This window comes from Nicotiana tabacum, chromosome 5 (genome assembly GCF_000715075.1).
Source record: "Nicotiana tabacum cultivar K326 chromosome 5, ASM71507v2, whole genome shotgun sequence".
Classification (NCBI taxonomy): Eukaryota; Viridiplantae; Streptophyta; class Magnoliopsida; order Solanales; family Solanaceae; genus Nicotiana; species Nicotiana tabacum.
This window is the reverse complement of record NC_134084.1, coordinates 23,521,238-23,540,911: the sequence shown is the minus strand read 5'-3', so window position 1 is coordinate 23,540,911 and position 19,674 is coordinate 23,521,238. Positions and strand designations below refer to the sequence as shown.

Sequence of the window (19,674 nt, the reverse complement as noted above, 5' to 3'; positions counted from 1 at the left end):
AGCAGGACTGAAAGCCATTGAGTAGTGAGACTCTAGAGTAGTCATAGAAAGAGAATCGAGGGCTCTGCAGGCATAAATTGTTCAGGTACGCCGTCAGTCTAAATTTCTAGCAGTCTTTTTCAGTTGTAATTGTTTTAATAAAAAAAGAATAAAGAAAGTCCCGAAGAGCGGAGCGGCCGTCCCCCCCCCCCCTATTCTGAATGGGAGTTCGGATCTATGTTCAAATGAGGGATAGTAATAGCAATATATGAATAAAAAGATCCATAAAACGGCAAGTTTTTCTATATTTATTTTCATTGGTTTGGCTTAGAATAACACAACCAAAAGTTTACACATAGTCCTTATAATTAGCATATTACATAGAGAGGGATATTTCTATTGAAACTTATCCCTCTCTTTTTATTTCTGAAATTGCAAAACACGTACGATAATCCTATAACAACACAAGATTTGACGGCCTAATGCATGCCTTGTAAGCGTTTATTCTTTAGCATAATTATTATGAGTCGGCTTTGTTTGCACGTCTTTTCTTCCTTTCTGAGAGCAATTTAGCAAACCTGCGTACAAATTAGGACAGTGTTATAAGTAGCAATAAAATAGATTTATAATTCAAACTAAAGTTTAGACTCTAAATAGATAAAGAATAATGGTGCACAGATATATGTCTTACTTCTTTAGAGCTTCCTCATTGGTTTCAGGATTCTCTTTGGAAACTGGTTTCTTCAACAAGTTTTCACCAACTTGTACCAATAAGTTCATATTAGCCTCTGTAGCATTATCCATTTGGGTTGTAGTACCAGTTAATGCATTTTCCTGGTATTACAGACAAAGAAAGGAACATAAAATAAAAGGAGAAGAAATGGTAAAGAAAGTATTCACTCTTACATTAATCAACTTGCAAATAATCTTGTACTCCCGCCGTTTCAATTTATGTGACATTATTTTATTTTTATTCTATTATAAAAAGAATGACAACTTACAAAGTTTCCGTTTGGCCATAGATTTTGGAAACTCTTTTTCAAAAAATTTGAAAACATTGTTTGTTCAAAAATATGATCAGTTTTTGAGTAAAAAAAAAAAAATCAAGTTCTCAAAAATTGATTTAGGACAGTTTTGGGTTAAATTTTTTCTTCCACACACAAAATTTCAAATTTTTTTCAAACAAAATGCATGTCCAAACAGAACTTCATTTTTTAAAAATTATTTTTTAACACAACTTGAAAAACTCTTTTTTCAAGTTGAACCAAATCCTTGTCCAAACGCTAGCTAAGTTTGTAATCATTTAACTTAAATTTCATATTGTGCCCTTGATGAAAAGCTTTTATAGTCTTACAAGTATCTATAACTTGTTTTACATCATAAGTTTCAAAAGTTTTCATTTCTCTCTAAACTCCGTTATAAAATGGAACGGAGGGAGTAACTAGGAGTGTTACGTTGTTTTTGAGCGAGATTGCCTTACTTCAATCCTGAGGTAATTCGTTTCAGCACCAAGAGCGCGATAGATGGTGGCGATGTAATAATCATTCATAATAACACTTGCTTCAGATGACATTTCAATAAGAGGGTTCGAATTATTATGAAATAGCCAGGAAACAAGACCCCAATTATCTGCCTCCTTTGCTGTGTATGTCCCAGCAAAATCTGCAGTAGTGCCAGTCCCTAATGAGAGCAGCAAAACTTGTTTGACGTCCAATGGCTTTATAGAAGCAACTGATGGATCCACACTTTTGGTTACTGTGCTTACGGCAATTAAGGCCTGTCAACCAAAACCCATTATGGTTACTAAAGTATAGGTAATGAGCATGCATGCTGAAAAAGTCACGTGAAATAATCCACAGTACTAATTAAATAGACATCTAAATTAACTCTTTTGGATTATCTAACAAAAAAAGATTCAGAATTAAGATGATTTATGAGGGAATGTACCGGATTGACAGCAACAACACCACCATCAATAAGATTGAACTCATGCTGATTTCCTTTACCATCATCATTCTCAAAGTAATATGGAGGAAAATAAGTTGGAGCAGCAGCGGTACCATAGCATATGTCAGACATCTTAGCATCCAGATGAGGTGAGTTTGCTATCTGTATTTGTTTCATAATAAAGAATAATTACTAACGGCAATATTTCCATCTACATATCCAAATGATATGATTTATGGAAGACTTACCTCCGATTTGGTGAATATTATTGGCTGAAATTTCTTCATGTCAAAAGTTGGAATGACAACATTTGTTAAAGTCTGATGCAAACGAGTCTCTCCCAACTTGTCTTCCAGAACTTTGTGAAGATATTTTCCATCATATTTGGGGCCCAAAATGGGAGGCCAAACTCTGCAATTGAAACCAAATCTGTTTTATTATACTATTCTAGAAATTAAACATACAGCCTTTTGTCAGGATAGGTTTGGGAAAATGCATAAGTACCTCCTCACTTATAACTGGGTTTTCAACTGCACACTTAAATTTTGTAGGGGTTCTATTACCCCCTTGACAATTTTAAAATAGAATAAATTTATCCTTAAAATATCACGACCACGTCTATGTTGTGTTCTTTCTTTCTCTGTTCTTTCTGTCGCCTCCATTATCAATAACCCCAAAAATCACCATAATCATATCACTAAAATTAACTTTGTTTACCACTATATTATTTCATATGTCATGGTCAAAGTACCCAAAATTATTATATTTTTCAAATTTACCCTAGTTTTGATTCTGATTTCGGGAATCAAATTGTATCTCGTCTCAAATTTTTTCATATGTCATGGTCAAAGTACCCAAAATTATTTGACTACATACAGTACGGATCTCATACCCACACTTATACTAGTATTGTATCGACTCGAGTTCGGCACCTAAACTACCGTGTCGGAGCAACTTAGTTTTTAGGGGATCAGTTTGGGTGTATGGGTGAATATTTTAGGTTTTCTTTGGGTGTTAATATTTTATTTGGTCCAAAAATACAAAAAAAAAATTCCATGTAGGCTGTCATGTCATTTTTTCACCGGAAAGTTTGATAATTTTAGTTGAGTGATCATTTGCTTGCATTAGTCATAGTTTAATGACTTTAGTCAATAATTTTAAATTATTGAATGACGTTATAAGTAATGAACTCTTATTTTTTATATCGTTTAGGTGATCTAATAGTTAGCTAAACTTAGAATAGAAGTTTTAAATATATATATATATATAAAACTATATGTACCCCTGTGGAAAAATCTTAGGGCCATGCTCGAAGTAAAAGGATACAATATCTTTGGCAGCAGAGAAGGGACGACCCTTTTCATTTGGAGCACTTATCATAGTGGTCAATATGCCACCTGTACTTGTCCCCGCAATCACATCAAAGTAATCTGCAAGTCTTGCATCTTCATTATTGTCTAATTCCTGACTCAAAAACAATCATTCATCAATCAGGAAAATATAAGCCCCAAGTAATAAAAAGAAAAAGTCAAGAAACAATTAAGAAACCATGGAAAATATGTTTACAGTATACCTGGAGTTGGCTTTCCAAAAAAGAAAGAACAGTAGCAGGGATGATGCCTTTAATGCCACCTCCATCAATGCTTAGAACAGTCGCTATTTCTCCCACCACAGAGGATGTTGATCCAGTAGTTGCCAGTACCAAAAAAAATAGAATAAAATAAGATCCAGTAGTTGCCATTTCAGATAATTAGAGTATCTTTTTTGGACTACAAAAGTTGCAAATAATAATTAATTGCTCAAGTATTGAAATTTCCTTGGTGCTTTGATCATCAAACAAGAAGGGTTTATATAACCATGTAAACAGTGTAACGCCTCTTGGATCACTGTGTTACAATTTTCCCACGAGGTTAGGGTTTTCTTTAATGTCTTTTGGCTTTTACTACGATGACAAACATGAAGATGACTGGTAACGGTCTTTTTATTTATAAAATTGCAAATAGAAAGAATTAGCACATGCCATATTCACGGGCATATCTAAGGTGGTCCCAGGGTTACATATAGTATACTTTTTCAAAATACTTAAATATATATATGTACACTCAAGCTCAAAGTATTATATAATATGATGATTATTGGATGCACTCCTCTAAGTGAAGTTGGGAGTTAAATAGTATCTCAAGCTCATTTATGTTTTTACTTAAATGAGATCATTTGTACTTCAAGTTTTTTTTTTTTTTTTTGGTAAATAAACACTTCAAAGCTAACTTAAATGACTTCTTTGTCAGATTCAAATTTAATCATATACCACTTTAGCGTTTAGGGAGTAATTTTTACTTCAATGAGTGATTAAACCCGCAGACTAAAAAGATGGCATAAGTACTGTTTATTCATTGAAAATAATATTAGAATTATAGATAATACGAAGTTAATTGATAGTGTAGCCACACCGAACTAGCAATATGGATAAAATCTACATCAATTATGTCTATATAAGCGTGATGATCTGATAAGTGATTTTGGGTTTTAACCTTTATTTACGTGTTATGAAACTTCGGCTATTTCCGTTTAGTATTTTTCGATTTCCGTGCACAGTCCGTGTTTTGTTCCGGAAAGTCTCTATATGAAGAATTAAGGAAAATGTAATTTTTTGCCTTAAAAATAATTTGTGTTGACTACGGTCAACATTTTGTGTAAACGAACTCGGATCTGTATTTTGAAGGTCTCGGTAGGTCTTTATCGTGATTTGGAACTTGGACGTATGTCTGAAATTTAATTTGGAAATTCCTAACTTGTTTTGACTTATTTCGCCGAAAACTAGCATTTTTGAAAGTTAAAATTTTCAAGGTTTGTCCGGAAATTGAGTTCTTAGCTAACTGGTTTGAATTTTTGTGTTGAAACTTGGAATAGTTCTCTATTGCTATTTGAAATTTGTCTACAAAATTTAATCTAATTTTGAATTGATATGACGTGATTCCGATATCTGGTTGTAAATTTGAAAGTCCTTGAGTTTCTTTGAAAATTTCATGCATTTTGATGTTTAGATTCATGGTTCTAGATGTTATTTGGTATTTTGATCTAGTGAGCTTGTTCATATGATGTTATTACACTTTTGTGGATGTTTGGGCTGGAGCCTTGAGGGCTCGGATGAGCTTCGAACATGTTCCAGAATGGTTTTGAACTGAAATTTGACTGCTAGTGTTGCTGGTGCTCAGGTATCGTAATTGCAAGCACCAACATTGAAATTGAGAAGGTGATAGTGGGGCTCAGTTGCCGCAATTGTGTCATCCCTTCGAATTTTGCGAAGTCTGCCAGATTTGCCTTGGTTCAGAATTGCGAACATTTATTCGCATTTGCCAAACTCCCAACTTCGATTTGTGAAGCTTTTTCTTGTAAATGCAAGGTTTTATGAGGCTATCAGGGTTCGCAAATGAGAGCCCTAGTCCGCAATTGATTGCGAACCCTCTCTCGCAAGTGCGACATCTACAAATGGTAAAAGAGCTGGGAGACGGGATTCTTGAAAATATTCTGAACCCTAGACTCAGTAGGAGACGATTTTGAAGAGGGAATTTCATCTAAAAATTTTGGTAAGTGATTCTAATCTTTTTCTAATCATGTTCCATCAATTTATCTTAGATTTTAACATCAAAATCATGTGAATCAAAGTGAAAAGTTGCGAAACCTTGTTAAATATTTGAAAATCAAACAATTGAGTTTTGAGAATCGATTTGGACACGAATTTTAAAACTAATAACATATTTGAACTCATAGAGTCATGGATAGTCTGAATCTACTATTGTACTCAGATTTTGATCGGGCGAACCCCGGATTGACTTTTTGACTTCTTGGGAAAAGTGTAATGACTTTAGCTTTATCTATTGTAATTGATTTTTCTAGTATTTTTTGATGATATTAAGCCAATTTTGGTTAGATTCGACTGGTTTGGAGGTAAATTTTAGAGGAAAGACCATGGTTGAGGTTTGATTTGATTGGACTTGATTTTCTTTGAAGCCATTTTGATGTTCTTGAACTTTGGTGATTGAATAATTGAGATGAGAGGTAGAGATTGTCCTACTGGGCGTGCCAGAATTTGTAGACAATAAATTTGTGTCGAGAAAATAAAATCAAGACCGAACCATGACCAAATCCATAGAGGGGTGGCCAAACGAGTAAACTTTGTTGCCGGAGGAAAAAACCACTAAAGCAACTTCAGCACCACTTAGTGTACAAAGTTCACTAGCCTTCTTGAAGAGACCAGCGTGTAGTTTAGAGAAACTCGCTTGTAAGTTTCTCTCATTTTGTATCTTCACCATGTCAATTTTTTTCCGACCATTACTCTTTCTTCCCATGGCTAAACCTATGCTTTGAAAAACAAGGAGAAGTGTGATTTTTGGTCTCACCCTTAAGAGTTTATTTATAACTGTAAAATCATTTCATTGTTTGAATGGAAATGAATTCAAATAACCAGGGAATCAAACATTTTTATGTTAATTCCTTTTCTAGAAGGATTTGAAACAAATCTGGGCCTCATTCTTTTTCCCTTTTCCTTAATTGTCAGTGCTAATCCTAAATGATCATAATTAGACAATACATATTTTACTTTATTAGAATTTTGTTATTGGATTGCACTTAGAACACCAATTATTATTTTTTTAACAAGTTAAAGAAAAGTAACAAAAATAATGAGGAGTACCTTTTATGCGGGGGTCAGAAATTTTTGCTGCATGCGCCATTCATTTATGGTATAAGTTTTAGTACGTTCATACACAAAAAGATGGCAATTTATGAGGTAATATTTTTTTTTGTCGTATAGTGCTCGTGCATTTCTAAATTTACTCTAGTTTTTATGTGTATATCTTCTTATATAGTCTTGCTTAGTAAAAATCATTCCATTATAAGCTTTAAATATGTTAAAATATTTATTCTCTTACTCATAAAGTATAAATTTTTGAGAAATTAATATAAATCTTAAGATAATTAATTACAGAGTAATTTAAGCCTTTACAAACTCGCGAATCCTAATCGTAATACTTATGGCAAGTGAAAGAATATAATTTTGTAGTCCAAACCCTAAACTCGAATCATAATTTTTCGAATAACTTTAATCTTTATTAACCTCTTAAAACGCCCTTCTAAACCTAACATGATAAATAGTACATGCAAAAATAATTATAACTACGCCTCGGTTCTAAATAAATTGAAGTTAATTATATATGAATTATCTCTGTCCATGTTTCTCCATGTAAACTCATTTTCAGGCCAATATATGTTATAGTAAAATAAAATAAAATTAAATGGATAGAACTGATTATTTTCCAAGATTAATGATACTATTGGAGATGGCTGTGCAAGATTATTTGGTAACTTGAATGGATTCAATTGGTTATTTCATCTTATGTCAAGCCAGGATCTAAGGCTGTCCAACGGGACGGGCCGTCCCGTCCCGCGTCCCGTCCCGTCCCATCCCGCTTCAAGTTAAATGGGATGGGCCAATGTTAAACGGGACACGGGATGGGACGGGACGATCATTTCGTCCCGTTTCGTCCCGTTCCGTCCATTCCCGCGTCCATTCCCGCGTCCCGCCAGAAATTATTAATTTTTTTTTAAACTAGCCGTTGGGCAATGGCTTAAATGGCAAAAATAGTCGTTGCCAACGGTCCAAATAGCCCCCACACCCCCTACCCCCAAACTTTTAATATAACCCCTAAGTTTACTAAATTATACTTTGGCCCTATCTTCTACAATAAATACCCCCATTCTTCTTCATTTTTTCCCACAAAAATCAATCTTCTCTCTCAAATCTCTTATATTCTAATATTCTATATTATTCTCTCTAATGAGATATTAACCACTGGGAGCGATGACGGCATAGAGCTCATGGAACACTAATCAACATTGCCAATTCTAGCAGAATGTCCGAGAGATATTATTGATAAGTTACAAAGAAGCTATATATGAGCTTACAAATATTACTATGATAATTGTAATTGGCTACTAAGAGGCCTAGTTCAAACAGAACCCTTTCCTAGAAGGTGGATGCGTAGATTAGGTGCTCTTAAAAATAATTATATTTGTATTTGAGATTTGAAAGTTCTATTAATAAAATAAAAGGCTCTAAGCATTGAATTTTATTTATGAATTGTTTTAGTTACTTAATAGTTAATACTTTAAAATTATATTAAATAAATTATAACTCTATTATAAATTTATAATTACTAGAATATTTCATTACAAGTCTTTTTTTTTAATATTTTATAATTCTTTACATAGTTTTCTAATTTTCATTTTAACATAGTAACATTTAAGTTTATTAAATAATTAATCAAAAATCTAGTCGTTGCAAACTTTAAAAACAAAGTAATTTTTAAAAAACTAAATGTTTTAAAAAAAATACACTTAAGGCCCACGAACCCGTCCCGTGCCGTCCCGTTCCGTCCCGTCCCATCCCGTTTGTTAGCGGAACGGGATGAGATGAACGTTTTGTCCCGTTTCGTCCCATCCCGCCATCGTCCCGCTTAAATGTCGTCTCGTCCCGTTCCGTTAATTTGGTCCCGTCCCGTTGGACAGCCTTGCCAGGATCAACCTAGCTAGAATAGCCAGGAAGTCATACCTTGATAGACACAAATATATAGGCCATGATATTAAATAATTAGCTAGAGAAATAGCTAATATTGGCCAAGCATCCTAGTTATTTTTAGCTAGTGATTAGGGAATATTCCAAGCAAAAGTGGACAGAGGCTAGGATGTTTATTAGATTAGCTAGGCTAATAATTTTCAATGAAGTCAACATTTCTTCTTTTTTTTTTTTAAAAAAAAAAAAAAAAAATTCTATCCAATTTAGGAGGATTTATTCATATTTTCCCAACGATCGTGTGTGGAGATGCTTTACCAATTGAGCTAGTCTTACTTGGCAATAAAGTCAACATTAATTCAACTAACTTTGCTGGAATATAGCCTGGGAACAGCGTTTATTTACTAGGAATTGGTGCCTAGCAAAAAATCCTGGTTAACTCAGTAGGGATGAACCAATTTAAAGATTGAGGGTGTTTGGATTGGCTTTTAACCGGATCAAATTTGCTTTTAAGCTCTTTTTAGCTTTTTCAGTGTTTGGTAAAGTTAAAAAGTGTTTAAAATAAGCCAAAAGCAATAAATTGGGCAATCCCAACTTAATGCTTTTTGACTTAAAAGCTATTTCTGCTGAAAATCTAGTTTTTTTAAGCTAATCCAAATAGGCTCCAATTGATACAATTAAAGTGGCTCCGAGATGTATCTCCGCGCCAGGATAATGATGTTATTGGAACACGTGAACATATGTTGGAATAAAAGGTGAAAAAAGATACAAAACTGGTCCAAAACCTCCCTTGTGGTACCTCGGTTGGGGTTGGCCAAAATGCGTTACAATGTACTCTCCTCCAAAGAGCACACTGTATAGAACACGACGACAATAACAAAAACAAATCCAATGAGCATTCATAAGCACAGTATTCAAATTCACCATATGAAGCTACTGGAACCATCCAAACTCCAAACCGGAGTCATTTATAAAAAAGTCAAACTCCGGTCAACTCTTTCAACTTGAGCCTTCAACATTGGGACTAAATATTTCAATTCACTCCGAAACACCCCCGAAATCAAACCAACTAACCCGGAAAGTAACCACAAATGAACATAGAAGAAGCAGTAAATAGGATAACATGGCTACAATACACAAAACGAATGGCCGGATCACTATAAATGGAGTAAAGGCAATAAATAAGAACAACAACAAGATAAAAATACGATCGAATCCAAGAAAACAGTTAGACTCTAATAGCATCTCTCCAGCAAGAATGGTTGGAGGCTTTAGCAAATGATTCAGGCTCACGGGGCAGGTGAGGCATTGTGTCGTCGAAGAGAAAGCAATTGACTCTTCCATTTCTTGGTAGGAGTGCATATCTCTAATAAGAGAAGGAGAGCTACTTTTTTTATAGTACATTAATGAGCAGGACTGAAAGCCATTGAGTAGTGAGACTCTAGAGTAGTCATAGAAAGAGAATCGAGGGCTCTGCAGGCATAAATTGTTCAGGTACGCCGTCAGTCTAAATTTCTAGCAGTCTTTTTCAGTTGTAATTGTTTTAATAAAAAAAGAATAAAGAAAGTCCCGAAGAGCGGAGCGGCCGTCCCCCCCCCCCCTATTCTGAATGGGAGTTCGGATCTATGTTCAAATGAGGGATAGTAATAGCAATATATGAATAAAAAGATCCATAAAACGGCAAGTTTTTCTATATTTATTTTCATTGGTTTGGCTTAGAATAACACAACCAAAAGTTTACACATAGTCCTTATAATTAGCATATTACATAGAGAGGGATATTTCTATTGAAACTTATCCCTCTCTTTTTATTTCTGAAATTGCAAAACACGTACGATAATCCTATAACAACACAAGATTTGACGGCCTAATGCATGCCTTGTAAGCGTTTATTCTTTAGCATAATTATTATGAGTCGGCTTTGTTTGCACGTCTTTTCTTCCTTTCTGAGAGCAATTTAGCAAACCTGCGTACAAATTAGGACAGTGTTATAAGTAGCAATAAAATAGATTTATAATTCAAACTAAAGTTTAGACTCTAAATAGATAAAGAATAATGGTGCACAGATATATGTCTTACTTCTTTAGAGCTTCCTCATTGGTTTCAGGATTCTCTTTGGAAACTGGTTTCTTCAACAAGTTTTCACCAACTTGTACCAATAAGTTCATATTAGCCTCTGTAGCATTATCCATTTGGGTTGTAGTACCAGTTAATGCATTTTCCTGGTATTACAGACAAAGAAAGGAACATAAAATAAAAGGAGAAGAAATGGTAAAGAAAGTATTCACTCTTACATTAATCAACTTGCAAATAATCTTGTACTCCCGCCGTTTCAATTTATGTGACATTATTTTATTTTTATTCTATTATAAAAAGAATGACAACTTACAAAGTTTCCGTTTGGCCATAGATTTTGGAAACTCTTTTTCAAAAAATTTGAAAACATTGTTTGTTCAAAAATATGATCAGTTTTTGAGTAAAAAAAAAAAAATCAAGTTCTCAAAAATTGATTTAGGACAGTTTTGGGTTAAATTTTTTCTTCCACACACAAAATTTCAAATTTTTTTCAAACAAAATGCATGTCCAAACAGAACTTCATTTTTTAAAAATTATTTTTTAACACAACTTGAAAAACTCTTTTTTCAAGTTGAACCAAATCCTTGTCCAAACGCTAGCTAAGTTTGTAATCATTTAACTTAAATTTCATATTGTGCCCTTGATGAAAAGCTTTTATAGTCTTACAAGTATCTATAACTTGTTTTACATCATAAGTTTCAAAAGTTTTCATTTCTCTCTAAACTCCGTTATAAAATGGAACGGAGGGAGTAACTAGGAGTGTTACGTTGTTTTTGAGCGAGATTGCCTTACTTCAATCCTGAGGTAATTCGTTTCAGCACCAAGAGCGCGATAGATGGTGGCGATGTAATAATCATTCATAATAACACTTGCTTCAGATGACATTTCAATAAGAGGGTTCGAATTATTATGAAATAGCCAGGAAACAAGACCCCAATTATCTGCCTCCTTTGCTGTGTATGTCCCAGCAAAATCTGCAGTAGTGCCAGTCCCTAATGAGAGCAGCAAAACTTGTTTGACGTCCAATGGCTTTATAGAAGCAACTGATGGATCCACACTTTTGGTTACTGTGCTTACGGCAATTAAGGCCTGTCAACCAAAACCCATTATGGTTACTAAAGTATAGGTAATGAGCATGCATGCTGAAAAAGTCACGTGAAATAATCCACAGTACTAATTAAATAGACATCTAAATTAACTCTTTTGGATTATCTAACAAAAAAAGATTCAGAATTAAGATGATTTATGAGGGAATGTACCGGATTGACAGCAACAACACCACCATCAATAAGATTGAACTCATGCTGATTTCCTTTACCATCATCATTCTCAAAGTAATATGGAGGAAAATAAGTTGGAGCAGCAGCGGTACCATAGCATATGTCAGACATCTTAGCATCCAGATGAGGTGAGTTTGCTATCTGTATTTGTTTCATAATAAAGAATAATTACTAACGGCAATATTTCCATCTACATATCCAAATGATATGATTTATGGAAGACTTACCTCCGATTTGGTGAATATTATTGGCTGAAATTTCTTCATGTCAAAAGTTGGAATGACAACATTTGTTAAAGTCTGATGCAAACGAGTCTCTCCCAACTTGTCTTCCAGAACTTTGTGAAGATATTTTCCATCATATTTGGGGCCCAAAATGGGAGGCCAAACTCTGCAATTGAAACCAAATCTGTTTTATTATACTATTCTAGAAATTAAACATACAGCCTTTTGTCAGGATAGGTTTGGGAAAATGCATAAGTACCTCCTCACTTATAACTGGGTTTTCAACTGCACACTTAAATTTTGTAGGGGTTCTATTACCCCCTTGACAATTTTAAAATAGAATAAATTTATCCTTAAAATATCACGACCACGTCTATGTTGTGTTCTTTCTTTCTCTGTTCTTTCTGTCGCCTCCATTATCAATAACCCCAAAAATCACCATAATCATATCACTAAAATTAACTTTGTTTACCACTATATTATTTCATATGTCATGGTCAAAGTACCCAAAATTATTATATTCTTCAAATTTACCCTAGTTTTGATTCTGATTTCGGGAATCAAATTGTATCTCGTCTCAAATTTTTTCATATGTCATGGTCAAAGTACCCAAAATTATTTGACTACATACAGTACGGATCTCATACCCACACTTATACTAGTATTGTATCGACTCGAGTTCGGCACCTAAACTACCGTGTCGGAGCAACTTAGTTTTTAGGGGATCAGTTTGGGTGTATGGGTGAATATTTTAGGTTTTCTTTGGGTGTTAATATTTTATTTGGTCCAAAAATACAAAAAAAAAATCCATGTAGGCTGTCATGTCATTTTTTCACCGGAAAGTTTGATAATTTTAGTTGAGTGATCATTTGCTTGCATTAGTCATAGTTTAATGACTTTAGTCAATAATTTTAAATTATTGAATGACGTTATAAGTAATGAACTCTTATTTTTTATATCGTTTAGGTGATCTAATAGTTAGCTAAACTTAGAATAGAAGTTTTAAATATATATATATATATAAAACTATATGTACCCCTGTGGAAAAATCTTAGGGCCATGCTCGAAGTAAAAGGATACAATATCTTTGGCAGCAGAGAAGGGACGACCCTTTTCATTTGGAGCACTTATCATAGTGGTCAATATGCCACCTGTACTTGTCCCCGCAATCACATCAAAGTAATCTGCAAGTCTTGCATCTTCATTATTGTCTAATTCCTGACTCAAAAACAATCATTCATCAATCAGGAAAATATAAGCCCCAAGTAATAAAAAGAAAAAGTCAAGAAACAATTAAGAAACCATGGAAAATATGTTTACAGTATACCTGGAGTTGGCTTTCCAAAAAAGAAAGAACAGTAGCAGGGATGATGCCTTTAATGCCACCTCCATCAATGCTTAGAACAGTCGCTATTTCTCCCACCACAGAGGATGTTGATCCAGTAGTTGCCAGTACCAAAAAAAATAGAATAAAATAAGATCCAGTAGTTGCCATTTCAGATAATTAGAGTATCTTTTTTGGACTACAAAAGTTGCAAATAATAATTAATTGCTCAAGTATTGAAATTTCCTTGGTGCTTTGATCATCAAACAAGAAGGGTTTATATAACCATGTAAACAGTGTAACGCCTCTTGGATCACTGTGTTACAATTTTCCCACGAGGTTAGGGTTTTCTTTAATGTCTTTTGGCTTTTACTACGATGACAAACATGAAGATGACTGGTAACGGTCTTTTTATTTATAAAATTGCAAATAGAAAGAATTAGCACATGCCATATTCACGGGCATATCTAAGGTGGTCCCAGGGTTACATATAGTATACTTTTTCAAAATACTTAAATATATATATGTACACTCAAGCTCAAAGTATTATATAATATGATGATTATTGGATGCACTCCTCTAAGTGAAGTTGGGAGTTAAATAGTATCTCAAGCTCATTTATGTTTTTACTTAAATGAGATCATTTGTACTTCAAGTTTTTTTTTTTTTTTTTTGGTAAATAAACACTTCAAAGCTAACTTAAATGACTTCTTTGTCAGATTCAAATTTAATCATATACCACTTTAGCGTTTAGGGAGTAATTTTTACTTCAATGAGTGATTAAACCCGCAGACTAAAAAGATGGCATAAGTACTGTTTATTCATTGAAAATAATATTAGAATTATAGATAATACGAAGTTAATTGATAGTGTAGCCACACCGAACTAGCAATATGGATAAAATCTACATCAATTATGTCTATATAAGCGTGATGATCTGATAAGTGATTTTGGGTTTTAACCTTTATTTACGTGTTATGAAACTTCGGCTATTTCCGTTTAGTATTTTTCGATTTCCGTGCACAGTCCGTGTTTTGTTCCGGAAAGTCTCTATATGAAGAATTAAGGAAAATGTAATTTTTTGCCTTAAAAATAATTTGTGTTGACTACGGTCAACATTTTGTGTAAACGAACTCGGATCTGTATTTTGAAGGTCTCGGTAGGTCCTTATCGTGATTTGGAACTTGGACGTATGTCTGAAATTTAATTCGGAAATTCCTAACTTGTTTTGACTTATTTCGCCGAAAACTAGCATTTTTGAAAGTTAAAATTTTCAAGGTTTGTCCGGAAATTGAGTTCTTAGCTAACTGGTTTGAATTTTTTTGTTGAAACTTGGAATAGTTCTGTATTGCTATTTGAAATTTGTCTACAAAATTTAATCTAATTTTGAATTGATATGACGTGATTCGGATATCCGGTTGTAAATTTGAAAGTCCTTGAGTTTCTTTGAAAATTTCATGCATTTTGATGTTTAGATTCATGGTTCTAGATGTTATTTGGTATTTTGATCTAGTGAGCTTGTTCATATGATGTTATTACACTTTTGTGGATGTTTGGGCTGGAGCCTTGAGGGCTCGGATGAGCTTCGAACATGTTCCAGAATGGTTTTGAACTGAAATTTGACTGCTAGTGTTGCTGGTGCTCAGGTATCGTAATTGCAAGCACCAACATTGAAATTGAGAAGGTGATAGTGGGGCTCAGTTGCCGCAATTGTGTCATCCCTTCGAATTTTGCGAAGTCTGCCAGATTTGCCTTGGTTCAGAATTGCGAACATTTATTCGCATTTGCCAAACTCCCAACTTCGATTTGTGAAGCTTTTTCTTGTAAATGCAAGGTTTTATGAGGCTATCAGGGTTCGCAAATGAGAGCCCTAGTCCGCAATTGATTGCGAACCCACTGTCGCAAGTGCGACATCTACAAATGGTAAAAGAGCTGGGAGACGGGATTCTTGGAAATATTCTGAACCCTAGACTCAGTAGGAGACGATTTTGAAGAGGGAATTTCATCTAAAAATTTTGGTAAGTGATTCTAATCTTTTTCTAATCATGTTCCATCAATTTATCTTAGATTTTAACATCAAAATCATGTGAATCAAAGTGAAAAGTTGCGAAACCTTGTTAAATATTTGAAAATCAAACAATTGAGTTTTGAGAATCGATTTGGACACGAATTTTAAAACTAATAACATATTTGAACTCATAGAGTCATGGATAGTCTGAATCTACTATTGTACTCAGATTTTGATCGGGCGAACCCCGGATTGACTTTTTGACTTCTTGGGAAAAGTGTAATGATCTTAGCTTGAAGAGACCAGCGTGTCGTTTAGAGAAACTCGCTTGTAAGTTTCTCTCATTTTGTATCTTCACCATGTCAATTTTTTTCCGACCATTACTCTTTCTTCCCATGGCTAAACCTATGCTTTGAAAAACAAGGAGAAGTGTGATTTTTGGTCTCACCCTTAAGAGTTTATTTATAACTGTAAAATCATTTCATTGTTTGAATGGAAATGAATTCAAATAACCAGGGAATCAAACATTTTTATGTTAATTCCTTTTCTAGAAGGATTTGAAACAAATCTGGGCCTCATTCTTTTTCCCTTTTCCTTAATTGTCAGTGCTAATCCTAAATGATCATAATTAGACAATACATATTTTACTTTATTAGAATTTTGTTATTGGATTGCACTTAGAACACCAATTATTATTTTTTTAACAAGTTAAAGAAAAGTAACAAAAATAATGAGGAGTACCTTTTAGGCGGGGGTCAGAAATTTTTGCTGCATGCGCCATTCATTTATGGTATAAGTTTTAGTACGTTCATACACAAAAAGATGGCAATTTATGAGGTAATATTTTTTTTTGTCGTATAGTGCTCGTGCATTTCTAAATTTACTCTAGTTTTTATGTGGATATCTTCTTATATAGTCTTGCTTAGTAAAAATCATTCCATTATAAGCTTTAAATATGTTAAAATATTTATTCTCTTACTCATAAAGTATAAATTTTTGAGAAATTAATATAAATCTTAAGATATTTAATTAGAGAGTAATTTAAGCCTTAAACTCGCGAATCCTAATCGTAATACTTATGGCAAGTGAAAGAATATAATTTTGTAGTCCAAACCCTAAACTCGAATCATAATTTTTCGAATAACTTTAATCTTTATTAACCTCTTAAAACGCCCTTCTAAACCTAAGATGATAAATAGTACATGCAAAAATAATTATAACTACGCATCGGTTCTAAATAAATTGGGGTTAATTATATATGAATTATCTCTGTCCATGTTTCTCCATGTAAACTCATTTCAGGCCAATATATGTTATAGTAAAATAAAATAAAATTAAATGGATAGAACTGATTATTTTCCAAGATTAATGATTACTATTGGAGATGGCTGTGCAAGATTATTTGGTAACTTGAATGGATTCAATTGGTTATTTCATCTTATGTCAAGCCAGGATCTAAGGCTGTCCAACGGGACGGGCCGTCCTGTCCCGCGTCCCGTCCCGTCCCATCCCGCTTCAAGTTAAATGGGATGGGCCAATGTTAAACGGGACACGTGATGGGATGGGACGGCCATTTCGTCCCGTTTCGTCCCGTCCCGTCTCATCCCGCGTCCATTCCCGCGTCCCGTCAGAAATTAATTTTTTTTTTTAAACTAGCCGTTGGGCAATGGCTTAAATGGCAAAAATAGTCGTTGTCAACGGTCCAAATAGCCCCTACACCCCCCAAAACACCCCCTACCCCCAAACTTTTAATATAACCCTTAAGTTTATTAAATTATACTTTGGCCCTATTTTCTACAATAATACCCCCATTCTTCTTCATTTTTTCCCACAAAAAATTAATCTTCTCTCTCAAATCTCTTATATTCTAATATTCTATCTATATTCTATATTATTCTCTCTAATGAGATACTAACCACTGGGAGCGATGACGGCATAGAGCTCATGAATCACCAATCAACATTGCCAATTCCAGCAGAATGTCCGAGAGATATTATTGATAAGTTATAAAGAAGCTATATAGGAGCTTACAAATATTAGTATGATAATTTGTAATTTGCTACTAAGAGGCCTAGTTCAAACAGAACCCTTCCTAGAAGGTGGCTGCGTAGATTAGGTGTTCTTCAAAAGAATTATATTTGTATTTGAGATTTGAAAGTTCTATTAATAAAATAAAAGGCTCTAAGCGTTGAATTTTATTTATGAATTGTTTTAGTTACTTAATAGTTAATACTTTAAAATTATATTAAATAAATTATAACTCTATTATAAATTTATAATTACTAGTATTTCATTACAAGTCTTTTGTTTTAATATATTATAATTCTTTACATAGTTTTCTAATTTTCATTTTAACATAGTAACATTTAAGTTTATTAAATAATTTATCAAAAATCTAGTCGTTGCAAACTTTAAAAACAAAGTAATTTTTAAAAACCAAATATTTTTTTTAAAAAAAATACACTTAAGGCCCACGAACCCGTACCGTCCCGTCCCATCCCGTTTGTTAGCGGGACGGGATGGGATGAACGTTTCGTCCCGTTTGTCCCGTCCCGTTTTGTCTCATCCCGCCACCGTCCCGCTTAAATATCGTCCCGTCCCCTCCCGTTCCATTAATTTGGTCCCATCCCGTTTCGTTGGACAGCCTTGCCAGGATCAACCTAGCTAGAATAGCCAGGAAGTCATACCTTGATAGACACAAATATATAGGCCATGATATTAAATAATTAGCTAGAGAAATAGCTAATATTGGCCAAGCAGCCTAGTTATTTTTAGCTAGTGATTAGGGAATATTCCAAGCAAAAGTGGACAGAGGCTAGGATGTTTATAAGATTAGCTAGGCTAATAATTTTCAATGAATTCAACATTTCTTCTTTTTTTTTAAAAAAATAAAAAACATTCTATCCAATTTAGGAGGATCTATTCATATTTTCCCAACGATCGTGTGTGGGGTGTTTTACTAATTGAGCTAGTCTCACTTGGCAATAAAGTCAACATTAATTCAACTAACTTTGCTGGAATATAGCCTGGGAACAACGTTTATTTACTAGGAATAGGTGCCTAGCAAAAAATCCTGGTTAACTCAGTAGGGATGAACCAATTTAAAGATTGAGGGTGTTTGGATTGGCTTTTAACCTGATCAAATTTGTTTTAAGCTCTTTTTACCTTTTTTCAGTGTTTGGTAAAGTCAAAAAATGTTTAAAATAAGCGAAAAACAATAAATTGGGCAATCCCAACTTATGTTTTTTTGACTTAAAAGCTGTTTCTGCTGAAAATCTACCTTTTTTAAGCTAATCAAAATAGGCTCTAATTGATACAATTAAAGTGGCTCCGAGATGTATCTCCGCGCCAGGATAATGATGTTATTGGAACACGTGAACATATGTTGGAATAAAAGTTGGAAAAAGATACAAAACTGGTCCGAAACCTCCCTTGTGGTACCTCTGTTGGGGTTGGCCAAAATGCGTTACAATGTACTCTCCTCCAAAGAGCACACTGTATAGAACACGACGACAATAACAAAAACAAACCCAATAAGCATTCATAAGCACGATGTCCAAATTCACCATATGAAGCTACTGGAACCATCCAAACTCCAAACCGGAGTCGTTTATAAAAAAGTCAAACTCCGGTCAACTCTTTCAACTTAAGTCTTCAACATTGGGACTAAATATCTCAATTCACTCCGAAACACCCCCGAAATCAAACCAACTAACCCGGAAAGTAACCACAAATGAACATAGAAGAAGCAGTAAATAGGATAATATGGCTACAATACACAAAACGAATGGCCGATTCACTATAAATGGAGTAAAGGCAATAAATAAGAACAACAACAAGATAAAAATACGATCGAATCCAAGAAAACAGTTAGACTCTAGTAGCATCTCTCCAGCAAGAATGAATGGAGGCTTTAGCAAATGATTCAGGCTCATGGGGCAGGTGAGGCATTGTGTCGTCGAAGAGAAAGCAATTGACTCTTCCATTTCTTAGTAGGAGTGCATATCTCTAATAAGAGAAGGAGAGCTACTTTTTTGATAGTACATTAATGAGCAGGACTGAAAGCCATTGAGTAGTGAGACTCCAGAGTAGTCATAGAAAGAGAATCGAGGGCTCTGCAGGCATAAATTGTTCAGGTACGCCTTCTGTCTAAATTCCTAACAGTCTTTTTCAGTTGTAATTGTTTTAACAAAAAAAAGAATAAAAAAAGTCCCGAAGAGCGGAGCGGTTGTCCCCCTGACTGATACAATTAAAGTGGCTCCGAG

The 19,674-nt window shown here is 34.1% G+C and overlaps 2 protein-coding genes across 3 annotated transcripts; both read right to left on the bottom strand.

Moving 5' to 3' along the window:
• Positions 1-264: 264 nt before the first annotated feature.
• Positions 265-3,682, bottom strand: LOC107772823 (patatin-T5-like). Its single transcript, NM_001325146.1, is given in 7 exon segments — positions 265-557; positions 671-813; positions 1,460-1,756; positions 1,927-2,088; positions 2,175-2,337; positions 3,209-3,390; positions 3,500-3,682. Coding segments are annotated over 7 exon segments (1,173 nt in total). The 5' UTR covers positions 3,668-3,682; the 3' UTR covers positions 265-499.
• Positions 3,683-10,172: 6,490 nt separating this feature from the next.
• LOC142181116 (patatin-T5-like) lies at positions 10,173-13,670 on the bottom strand. Of its 2 annotated transcripts, XM_075253422.1 has the most exons (7): positions 13,405-13,670; positions 13,114-13,295; positions 12,081-12,243; positions 11,833-11,994; positions 11,366-11,662; positions 10,577-10,719; positions 10,173-10,463 (listed from the first exon to the last, which is right to left on the bottom strand). In XM_075253422.1, exons 1-7 carry the CDS (start codon positions 13,570-13,572, stop codon positions 10,406-10,408), a joined length of 1,173 nt encoding a protein of 390 aa, XP_075109523.1. In that variant the 5' UTR covers positions 13,573-13,670; the 3' UTR covers positions 10,173-10,405. The 2 variants fall into 2 exon arrangements, with proteins under 2 accessions (XP_075109523.1, XP_075109524.1); XM_075253423.1 differs by lacking the exon at positions 10,173-10,463 and having other exon boundaries at positions 11,340-11,662.
• Between the last annotated feature and the right edge of the window lie 6,004 nt (positions 13,671-19,674).

What these genes read in the sequence shown, in the direction of transcription:
- LOC142181116 (XM_075253422.1), bottom strand. Translation starts at nt 13,572, where the DNA reads ATGGCAACTACTGGATCTTATTTTATTCTATTTTTTTTGGTACTGGCA. An exon ending in TTTTGGAAAGCCAACTCCAG is followed by an intron (nt 13,296 to 13,404) that starts GTATACTGTAAA and finishes TTTTTGAGTCAG; the next exon opens with GAATTAGACAATAATGAAGA. An exon ending in TAATATTCACCAAATCGGAG is followed by an intron (nt 11,995 to 12,080) that starts GTAAGTCTTCCA and finishes AAACAAATACAG; the next exon opens with ATAGCAAACTCACCTCATCT.